This window comes from Lagopus muta, chromosome 13 (assembly GCF_023343835.1).
Source record: "Lagopus muta isolate bLagMut1 chromosome 13, bLagMut1 primary, whole genome shotgun sequence".
In the NCBI taxonomy this organism is placed as follows: Eukaryota; Metazoa; Chordata; class Aves; order Galliformes; family Phasianidae; genus Lagopus; species Lagopus muta.
This window is the reverse complement of record NC_064445.1, coordinates 11,171,441-11,182,985: the sequence shown is the minus strand read 5'-3', so window position 1 is coordinate 11,182,985 and position 11,545 is coordinate 11,171,441. Positions and strand designations below refer to the sequence as shown.

Sequence of the window (11,545 nt, the reverse complement as noted above, 5' to 3'; positions counted from 1 at the left end):
TCCTTTAGCTCAGAGATTCATTTACCAGCTGGGAGCACCTGGGAGCTTGCAGTGTTCCCTGAGAAAGCGAATGTCTCACAGGGTGTAAGACCTTAGCACATTGAATGACATAAAATAATCCTGGAGGCAAAGAGGCATGGAAAGCAGGCTGCTGCAGCTGCTTGCCATGACTTCTCTAGGAACATTCTTACTTTATTCTTAGCAGTATGTCACCCCAGTCTGAGCTCCAAGCTCAACAATGTGCTTGAATTTAGCAGATGAACACAGCTTTCCCTACCAAAGGGAAAGGTAAGTTGTTACATGCTCCAGATATTTCAAGCAAGTCTGTGTGGTTTGTGTTTCCCAACCTTCAGGTCAAAGTACACCTCTGTAGGGAGCAGTGCTCAGAGTTCCTGTTTCCAAGCACTTTTTTTTTTTAATTGTCTTCCCCTTTCTCCTGTGACGTGTCTCCTCGCACTGCTCAGCTCCAGGCAGCAGGAAAAGGACAGTCATAAATCCAGCACCGGCTCACCCAGCTCTGCTTCTCCTTCAGGTACGCATCCTCTTTTTGCAGCCTGGTTCCCTTGTGTTTGCTGAGGGGCCAACAAGCTTGTAGCTCACAAGGGACAGGAAGGTCTTGGGGAAGTTTGCTGCAGCTGGGACAAAAGAGCTCACACAGCTGAGGAGCACCCAGGAGAACCTGCTGGGAGGAAAGGGCTTTGTGGAGGCTCAGAGTCCAGGCAGATTGGAGGTGAAGTTGTCAACGACTAAATGCCATCTGTGACAAGAAGTAGAATGAGTTCCTATGACTGCAGGGGTGAGATGTCCTGGTAAAGCTGTGACTGGTTTCACACTGTCAGCCAGGCTTTGTCAGCCATTTCCCATGTACAGACAGGCAATGCCAGATGATATGAACACAGCATACAAGAAAAAGCCAAGTCCCATTGCCAATCAAGGCTGCTAAACTCCCTGTGTCTGGATGCTGCATCTCCATGAACCTCTGGTATCAGATTCACGCACTGCTTGCTGCTGGAAGGAGTTTGAAGGCAAAAAACAAAGCAAAAAGGGATCAACATTGTGGCTTATTTTCCCAATTTGTGCTTCTTTGTGCTGCCTTCATGTTAACAGGTTTATCTGCCATCAATTTATTTCCCTGAGAGGCAGCAGGAGATTTGGGATTCCCTTGCACAGTGGTGTAGATGGGGAATGTAGGGAGGGTCTCAGAAAAGTGAACTGTCATTTGTGTCAGGATTTGGGGCTTTTTGAGAGAGAGAAATAAATGTAGGTAAGTTGTTAGTGATTTAAAGGCAACTTGACTCCATTTGCTATTGTCACAACTCTCCTAGTTTCCACAGCTTGGTTTTCTACACATAAAATCAATCAAAACTGAAAGAAAATGAAAATTTCTCATCCCTCAAATACCTAATCAAGCTGTCAGAGCTAAATCTATTTATTTTCCATGGTGGCAAAGATATTCCCAGTCTCTGGGATGGAAGTTTCATACACATGGTCCATCCCTAGTGCACACAGGGTTCTTGGGGAGTTCAGCCATAAATGAAGTGATCAAGTTATTTCTCCAGATGTGATGTCAGCCAGGGGATCTGACATATCCAACCAGAGCTATGGAGGGGTCTGAGCCCCTTCTAGAGTGGAGAATTCATTGCTTCTGTACTTGTGCCACCTGCAGGCCAGAAGAAAACCCATTTGTGCTCCATTCATGGTTCAGTTCACAGCTGCCTGGATCATTTCCCTAAGCAGCTGGATCTTCCTGACCTTCATTTTCTGTGGTTTTGCACTCTGTTCCCAGTTCTGAGATGACGTCTTGGAAGGAGAAGAGTATGAATCCACCCCCGTGTTTCATCCAGCGCCTGGACCACCTTGTGTTGACTGTTAAGAGTATTGAGGACACTGTTGCCTTTTATTCCAAAGTCCTGGGCATGGAGGTGGTGACTTTCAAGGTAACAGGGGCCAAGCAAGTCTTGGGTCTCTAGGACTTGGAGTTGCAGTCCTGGACTGGTGCCTGGTTCCTGTGGTTCTAACGGGGGATCTGGGTCATTTCCATAGTGTGGGGATGGTAGAACCAGCACAAGATGCAGGCCATTAAATCCTGAGTTTCAGTAGGGTCAAGCTGAGTCAAAGAAAGATTCAAACTGCAGAAGGAGCCAAAGTGACCCCCCTCCCCAGAGAAAAGGAGAAATTGTTATTGAAAAACAATATCTAAGACTGAAGAAGACCACTCAAACTCACAAAACTTCTTTGGACTCACAGAATGGTTGGGTTGGAAGGGAAATTTAAGCCCACCCAGTTCCAACCTTCTGCCATGGGCTGGTTTCCCACAGCCAGCTCAGGCTGCCCCTGGCCTTGAGCACCTCCAGGGATGGGGTATCCACAATTTCTTTGGGCACCCTGTCTCAGTGCCTCACCACCCTCTAAGCATAGAATTTCTTCCTAACATCTAACCTAAATTTCCCCTCTTTCAATTTAAAGCCATTTCCCATTGTCTTATCATTATTATACCGTTCAAAAAGTTAGTCACCTCTTGCTTCTAAGCTCCCTTTAAGTACTGGAAGGCTGCAGTGAGGTCTCCCTGGAGCCTTCTCCAGGCTAAACAAGTGCAGCTCCCTCAGCCTGTCTTCATAGGAGAAGTGCTCTAGAACTTTGATCATCTTCATGAGCCTTCTCCTTCACCTCTCCAACAGCTCTGAATCCTTCATGTGCTGGGGATCCACTGACAAACTTAAGACAGGATAGCTAACATTTTCAGAACAACACCAATGCATCTCTTGCCTAATCATAGGGCAACTTGACATGTTTTGACCATATCCATTGCACCTCATTAACTCCAAAACCTATTTCATTGTCTCCTACTCCATCAGGCCTCTTAAAATCAGTTCCATTTACATTCCAGGACTGCAGTGAGCAATGATTTATTTTTCAGGCGGCACAAATAGCAACTCACTGCCTTGCATTTCCATACAGCTTGGCACTCAGTTGCTATGTAAGCTTGCAGAAATCTTGACCATCTGCAAAGAAAAGAGGTGCTCAAACCTCAGTGTCTTCTGCCTGCCTCAATTTTGTTCACTCTGCTGTTCTCAAAATGTGCATTATTATTATTATTATTATTATTATTATTATTATTATTATTATTTATTACTATCCTGCCTGTCCCACAGGCAGGATTCCCAAAACTGAGCACTTGTACCATCAGATCTTGGAAGTAGTTACATGTGGCCAGGGGACTTTATCGGGTCACTGCATCTGGAGGGATGTTTTGGAGCCTTGCAGCAGCCACTTCTTGCCTTGAGTTGCCACAGCAAGGGCCCAAAGTTATCAGCGTTACAACCAAGTTCCCAGGACTTTCAAGACTACACAGCTGAGGGGATGCTAAAAGCTTCCAATCCAGGAAGTCTCATTGGAGATTGATTCTTTTACTTGGGGACAGGGAAATTGCAAAGCTTTACGTTTTGGCAACCAGAAGTTTAACCTGCATGAAGTTGGGAAGGAGTTTGAACCCAAAGCTCGATGCCCAGTCCCTGGCTCTGCAGATATCTGCCTTATCACAGAGGCATCCCTGGACAGTCTCCTGGGTCATCTGAAGGTAAGGAAGGCTCAGAGTAACACAAATCCTTGTAAACCTGGGAGGCACTAAGCTGGAGCCTCACAAGTGCACTTTTAAGGACTGTGCTTTGGAGAATGTCAGAATTTTCTCATACAACAATTCATATTTGCAAGACTGGAATCTTTTAAGATTCCCTTGAGCATTAAAACCCTGCTCTTATTTTTCCTCCCAGGCTTGTGGAGTGATAATTGAAGAAGGACCCGTGGCCAGGACTGGTGCTGTGGGTCCAATAACATCTGTATACTTCCGAGACCCTGATGAGAATCTGATTGAAGTTTCTAGGTACATCACAGATAAGAGTGAAGCCAGTGGAGGGGAGCCCTAACCACGACCCATTCTCTGCCTGTGTTGCAGTAGGAAGCCTGATGCAAGTGTCAGCATTAATTTTGTAAACTTAGAACGAGGCTCAAATCCCAGCTAGAGACATAGAACTGCATCAGAGCTCTCCCAAGACAAGATTAGCTCTGGCTTGCTGAGATCTTACCTCTGGATATGAATCATAGAATCACAGAATCATAGAATACTTGGAGTTGGAAGGGACCTCTGAAGGCCATCTAGTCCAACTCCACAGCAATGAACAGGTACACCACAGCTAGATTACATTGCCCAGTGCCTTACCCAGCCTCACTCTGAAAGTTTCTAGGCATGGGGCATCAACTATATCACTAGGAAACTTGTTCTAATGCCTCACCACCCTCACTGAAAAATCTTTTTTTCTTATATTTAACCTAAATATACCCTCCTACTTTTATAAATCAACATCAATTGAGATTTCCTGTCTTTGTTAGAAGATGTGTCCTGCTGAAACCTACTGCCTATCTAGGAACTGGGAACTGGGCTCCAGTGTCTGACATACAAATTGCTCACAAGACTGAAGATCTGTGTGTCATACTCAACTCTGCATTAATACTTGAAAAGTGACAGAGTTTGTTAATCTGGGATGGGAGAAATCAGCAGTGAGGTGGCTGCATGGAGAGGAGGATGTGTAACGCTAGATATCTCATTGCTGACTTCTCCCATCCCACATGAACAGAATCCTATCACTTTTCAAGTCCCTGCAAAATTCTAGCTGAGGGAGAAAGAGGGTGCTAAGGGGACAGTGGTATCAGGCAAAGAAATTCTAAATTGGCTCCACTTTCAGCCCAGCCTAGTTGTCTAAGACTGTCACTATGTAAGTTTCCTTCTTTCTTTAATTCCTTCAATTATTGAAAAGCATAAAAGAACAAAGAGGGGTTACTTGGGGATTTTCAAGGAGAGCAGTTCCTCAGATGGCCACACTGCGGTAGTAACGTTATCATCAAGGAAATAGTGCTGGAAGACAGAGTGAGCTTTTCTGACCTCTACAGTCAAAATCACCTCTAAAATAGAAATAATCCGCGAATTGAGCTTTAAAAAGAAAAAACAAAAAAACTTTCTGATGGTATATCCTGTGAAGTCCATGGTGGGAAAAAACCCAAATCTTAATAAATGCAGTGCTTCCCATTACCCAAAACTTGTGGCAGTGGCAGTGGCAGGAGAGAAAGCAGCTTGCAGTTCGGATCAAACCACCTGTGGGAATGAAAGATAAGCTTTCCCATGGGATATGGAAACTCACCCTTTGCTTTGCTCGTGGAGAGCAAAAGGGGGCCCTGGGGGTGGGGACAGCTGGGAACGGGGACCTCGGTCTGGGAGCCCCGGGGCCGCGGCCGCTCTCCAGGGTGCTGACGACTGCCAGGAAGCGTCGCTCCTACCGGCCCTGGCTTCCCAGCTTCTCCCTGCCCTGGCTCGTGTTCCAGCCCAGCCCAATTCATTTTGGGCCTGAGATTGAGCAGTGAGTCCTCAGTGACTGCTTGCTAGCAGATGACCTTCCTGGCTATGTGCTGGAAGCGTTTATTTCACTGAGCTTGCAACTGTGGATATGTTTGTGAAGAAAGGTCTCCTTACTTTTATTTAAGTGTACTTTTTCTTGGAACAGCAATAGAAGGAAGGGCAAAGGATATTTTCTTACTCAACTGAAAGAAGAAGTGTTGTGTCATATTAATAACTGAATTATCCTCGGTGTCAAACAAACCTGCCCATAGTATCTACAGACCAATTCCTCTCAGATGGAAGACTGATGACAATCAGTGATCTCTGCTTCAACTTCAGCTCATCCCCTCCTAGCCTCTGCTAGCCTCTGTTGCTTTCCCCTTTTATTTGAAAGCCATTCTATTGTATGTGTTTGAATTAAAACTGAAAGACTACATAATGCGGCATTAGATTTTTGTGCAATAATAATAATAAAAAGAATTCACTTCATTTCTTTATTTAGAAAGATTCAGAGTAACTATGCTAGACAGTATGAGAGGATTACATTATGAGTGGATTACATCAGTTGGGCAAATATTTTCTTCTGACTTGGAAGTTCTTTGCGGAGTCCACTACTAGCAAGCTAAAAATGAACCAGCCCACATTGCTTCTTGCCTGTCTAGTCCCATCTCAGTCCTCTCAGCAGAAAACAACCCTGAATTTCCCAGCAGGTTCTGTATCTACATCATGATCATACTGGAAGCAAGTCCTTTGGATCAGCAGTCAGTATTTGTTTGATGAGCATAGGAATATTGCATAGTTCTACATCTTGCTGCTCAAAAAATACTAAATGTAAGAATTCTTTCAGTGAATGGTTACTCAGGAGTACAAGTCATAGATTTTACCACAGCTAGAAAGATGATTTAGGGGTTTCCTCTTTATGTTTTCTCCCCTGTCAGGGAAGAGAAGTAGGAAATTCCCAATGTGAATCACAGCATGCTTGTACCCAAGTGACAATCCAGAGTGGTCCATCTCTTCACTGACTACAAAGATGACCTCTGGAAAGCTAGCTCTGATAGCTGCCTGGGTGATCTGTCCAAACCCAGGAGGGATGATATGCCACAGCACTATGATCACCTTGCAGAAGGTGTAGGATGTAAATGTAGGACTGATGTAGGATTCCTCAATTGGCTGCCTTTCATTCAGATAAGACATAGAGGCTTTAAGAGTCACTTAACCATTCCTTCTACATAGAGAAGTGACAACAACTTCCTAAATATTGGACATATTGGAAGGTCTTGCTGGAAAAAAAAAAAAATCCTTCTCTGCTTGAGAGTTTTGCAGGCAGGGCTGTTTACAGTAACTCTGATAGATTTTTCATTTATCCAGTACAACTATCTAATCATGATCCAAAAAGTGCTCAGAGGAGTATTAAGGAAAGCACACATTTTGCAGCTGAGTGTCCTCCTCTTCTCCTCTTCCCAGACTCAGCAGTTAGGCATTCTATACAGAAATAACCTTGAACACAACTTTAAAAATATCTGGACTCTCCTTTGTAGGGAACCAGCTTCAAGATAATACTCCAGGATTTTCATAGATCCATGGGAGGTTTTGGCATCTGTAGTCAGCTTTCAGCTACTCAGAAACAACTGAGTTAAATTTAATCTGTGTACTAATTACACAGACACACTTTTTGCCTCATGGACTTCTGTGATACTAATGCATCTACTTTGACTTTAAGGGATAAGAACTTTCCTATCACTGGAAAAGAATAGTAAAGCACCAACAAAGAAAGGAACCAGTTTCTTTGAGATAAATCCCTTGTCAAAAACGCATTCTTTCACAGGCTATAGGCCAGATGGGAGCTATCTGACAGGTTCTCCAGATTGTCCACCATAGTAATGATGGTTTCTACCTTTTCTTCTGGAAGCACGTGAGAGGCATTGGATCGAAACTTCTTCAGGAGTGATTCCCTGCTGAGAGGCTTCCTCCAGTGCCCATAAAAAGTGTCACATTTTCCTGTCAGGACATCTCCACTCTTCAGGAGCACTGCCACCTCTCCGTACATTTTGTCAAAGTTAGCCACATTATCTTCAGGGTGTTCCACTACCACTTTGTGGAGCAGTTCCCTCAGCTCCTGCCGGTGGATGCTGCTCTCTGTGAAGGAGCTGAGGCCCACTTCTCCGTCCAGCAGGGCTGTACAGGCATTGAACTGGAAGGAGTGTCTGGCCTCGTGTTCTGAGTTGGGGAAAGGCCTATTGATGTACTTTGACACTGGGATCTTCAGCACAATGGTACGGATCAAAGAGGGAGAGAAGGACCCTGCATAGTTGATGAAGAGGTTCCGAACGGACAAGGCAGCATCCACCACCCAGTGCATCCCCAGGTGGGCTGGGAATCGCTTGAAAGCAATATCCTGTTTCTCCAAGAGGAACTCATGATGCTCACTTGGTGTGGACAGCGGTGTGGGTTGATAGATGCTGTAAAAAGCACTGAATCCAGAGCAACCAGAGATATCATCCAGAATGAAAGGGTTAGCTTCCATTCCTCGGGCAGCGAGCAGTGCTGCTTCAAAGCCCAGGCGGGTGGCATTCCCAATATGCAATGGCTTGGCTTGTGTGGCAGCATTTGCCATGGGTGCTCCTGCGAGTGAAGCAGCGATGCCCAAGGCATGGGTACACTGGGTCATGCTGAGAGACAGCAGCTTTGCAGTGGCTGCAGCACTGCCCATAGTACCGACTACTGAAGGAGGGTGGAACCTAAAGGGGAAATTGCAGGTATAAGCATTGAAGTGTCAATGGAAATCAACCAGTGGAAATCTCTCATGGATCTGTGGTGGACAGGGTTCTCATGACTCAATATTTAGCCATATGCAGACTAAGCATCTGCTTGAAACTTCACTGGAGAAAGAAGAGTAAGATTACCATCTCTAGAAAGTGTTTTTTTGTTCTCTCTAAGAGGTGGCATGACTTGTGCCCATATTGCTAAATTTTCACCCAAAATTTCACCCTTCCACACAGTGTCCTTATGCCACACGCCCAATGGCACTATGTCCTGGCTGATGTTCTCCCTGGGACCACACCAGAATCTCCCTGGGACCACACCAGAATCTCAGTTGTCTTGGTGGTTATTTTGGGAGAAAGATCATTGAAGGTCACCAAATGAACATGAGATAAGTGGTGCCTTTTTAGCCCTAGCAGAATTGGCCTCTGTCTCTCAGCAGAACTTCATCCTCATCTTGAGTTCAGACGGTCTTAGAGTGGCATTTAAAACCCTGAGCAAGCCCATGAACAGACACACCAACCCTCTTCTCATGCTCACTCTTTGTAGCCATGTTGAGTCTGTGGGGAAATATGGTTGACCTCTGCTTTTGTTTGTGACCTGGACATTTCCCCAGAGGGCTTGGTACAGTGGCACTGAGCCCATAAAGCTGCATGAGCTACCACAGGGAGATAAGTCGCATGCTTATGCTTGTTTTTGTTCCTGAAATTACTACACCACGCTCTAGCTCTTACCATTCACACCAGTCTACTAGGTGAACAAAAAGATTTACCTTTTGGGAATATTGTGAGCCTCGGTGGAGAAATGCATGAGCCTTCCTTGCACTTCCAGGCCCACATTAAATGCCAGCAGGAAATCCAGGCCATTGGGTTTGGAGTTTGGAGGTAGCATCTGAGAAGCTGCCAGCAGAGCTGGAAGAACAGCCCCTGATGGGTGAGTAGCAGGGTGCCAGGTATCATCAAAGTCCATGGAGTGAGTCTGTCAGGCAAACATAGATAAGAACATGATAGTGGGATGGGTGAGAGCTGAAGGGATCCTTGCTAATATCTCTGAGGCTACAGCAACTTCCACCTCTAATGCAGAGATCCCTATGGTTGCTGGTTATTCCCCTCTAAAAACAGTTTGCAAGACTACAGAGCCAACCATGACTTCTTGGCTTCCATTGTCCCTCCAAAGCACCTAGACATCTTCCTGTAATACTAATTACTGTTTTGAAGGCACTGCAAAGCAGCATTTCTCCTGGAAAAGCCTGCCTTACCGCAACACCATTAGTGAACGCAGCCAGAGTCGGGGACAGCTTCACACCAGGCTTGCCATAGACATTGCTCACGGCAACTGAAGAGTACAGCTCCTGTGAAAAGGAGATTCAGATTAGATCTTGAGTGAAGAAGGGATTGTGTGATGCCCTCCTGCAAGGCAAAGTCCTACAGTATCCATGAGATAAGGTCATGGTTGTGCTGACGGGGTCACAGTGGGGGCCACACAAATACACAGTAATATGAAGCTGCTCCTACCAGGCAGTACTTCAGAGCAATATCAAACACATGGGTTGTGCTGCCCACAAGGCCAACACCAATGCTGTCAAGGATCATTCTCTTGCTTCTGTGACGGACGATCTTGGACAGGTGCTCAGGTCGGACTGCGTGGATGAAGGAGGCAAAGCTGCTGGTCACGGTCTCCTCCGGAGCACTCCTGGCCACCACTGCAGCACCAAAAGAGAGGAGGGGGTTAAAAGTCTATGGAACATGTAATGACAGCTCACAGCTCTTCACCTTTTGGTCTGACTGAAATTAATGAAGAGGAAAGACAGGTGGAGAGTGCAGGATGTGGCCAGAATATCCCTTGGGTCACATAGCTGGAACTTCATCCCAATTATGTGCTATAGCTTCCATTATTTTTGCCAAGCAGCATTAGACCCCAAGCCTGGATTTTTCAATAAGCTTGGTCCTGTGAGGAGTGAGGAGTCTGGACTCAGCCAGCAAGCAAAGTTCTTGAGCCCTATGGACTGAAAAGGATGCTAGTGCTTAAGAAGAAAAATTCCTTTGTATATCCTTTCATTATTTGGCTCAAAATATCAGAGGATTTATAGCCTCTGTTTCAGAAGGGCATTAAACCAGAAGAACACCTGAGATTGGTATTCAAGGGGAAGTTTATCTCCATCTTATACCTTTGCTGTTAGGTAGGAAGGAACACATTCAGCTTCCCACGGAAAAGTTAGTGTCTGTATTTATGACCTGTAAGGTAGATATGGGCAGATAGCACTGACTATTGGCACCTTTATACTTGGAAGTCACCATTTCCAGATCTTTGAAAGTGTTACAATTCTATGGAAAATATCCAATTTGGAAACATTTTTATTTCAGTGACAAATTGCTTTGTTTTGATGAATTTATAGAGTTGCAGTTATTATGATCCACTATAATTTATAATATAAATTATATATTAATAATAATTAAATATTAATAATATTAATAATATTTATAATTATGAGAGGCTCACATGAGAGTAGGAAAACTATAAAATTCACTATAACTATATTTGCATGATTTCAACTCCATATATGTATATATAAATGTGCGTGCTGGTACGGTAGATGCATTTATACAAATAAAAGACAAATGAAACCAAATGAAACCAATACATGAAAAAGTCAAGATGAGTAAATCAAGAAAATAAAAACACTTTCTTTCCACACCTTGGAGGAAACATCATCAAAATCAACAAGTACACATGACACCATATTTTTTAAACAGAAATTTTCCCAATTAGACAAAATGACCATTCCCTAATTTCACTAGGATGCATTCATTCTTAAATGTCATGACTACTGACTCACAGTTTGCTTGCAATGGTGTTTGGACTCACCTAGAGCCGGGGAGTCTGAAATCCACTTGTAAACACAGCTGAGAATGTCATCATTGCTGTGACTCACAGAAAAAAAATCACCCCTTGCAGCAGCTCTGCAGAATGGATCACTATAGGAATCTGTACCACTCAGCAGTTTGAAAACCCTTCTGCAGACCAAATCAGTGCCCTCCCTGTGGGCATCTCCCTTACACTGCAAATGGGAGCACCAACGCCCTTGAGGAGGGGGAAACTGTGAACTCCAATTGGATTGGAGAGGCTGGAGGAAAATATGCCGGAATTGCGCTGCACCCATGAAATGTTGTTTTACTGTAATCAATTACTCTTTGTCACTGTGGCAGTGATATTTTTTAACCCTTCAATTAAAGACACTTAGTGACAGCAGTGTTTTCATCCTGCTACGACAGCCCTACTACAGAACTGAATTAAAAAAATGAGACTGTTCTAACAAAACTCGCTAAGAGCAAATGGATTTGCATGGATTATTATTTCTGTTGTTTCAAGTGTTTGAAGTGCCACAAATTGCATTTATTT

The 11,545-nt window shown here is 44.4% G+C and overlaps 2 protein-coding genes across 2 annotated transcripts; one reads left to right on the top strand and one right to left on the bottom strand.

Annotated features, from left to right (window-relative positions):
• Nucleotides 1–229: 229 nt before the first annotated feature.
• Nucleotides 230–5,875, top strand: GLOD5 (glyoxalase domain containing 5). The gene is made up of 4 exons (XM_048959500.1): nt 230–532; nt 1,787–1,937; nt 3,422–3,577; nt 3,771–5,875. Exons 2-4 carry the CDS (start codon nt 1,794–1,796, stop codon nt 3,921–3,923), a joined length of 453 nt encoding a protein of 150 aa, XP_048815457.1. The 5' UTR covers nt 230–532; nt 1,787–1,793; the 3' UTR covers nt 3,924–5,875.
• Nucleotides 5,876–6,239: 364 nt separating this feature from the next.
• On the bottom strand, nt 6,240–11,306 carry LOC125699758 (cis-aconitate decarboxylase-like). The gene is made up of 5 exons (XM_048959622.1): nt 11,012–11,306; nt 9,661–9,848; nt 9,405–9,497; nt 8,919–9,124; nt 6,240–8,124 (listed from the first exon to the last, which is right to left on the bottom strand). Exons 1-5 carry the CDS (start codon nt 11,304–11,306, stop codon nt 7,206–7,208), a joined length of 1,701 nt encoding a protein of 566 aa, XP_048815579.1. The 3' UTR covers nt 6,240–7,205.
• Nucleotides 11,307–11,545: the final 239 nt, after the last annotated feature.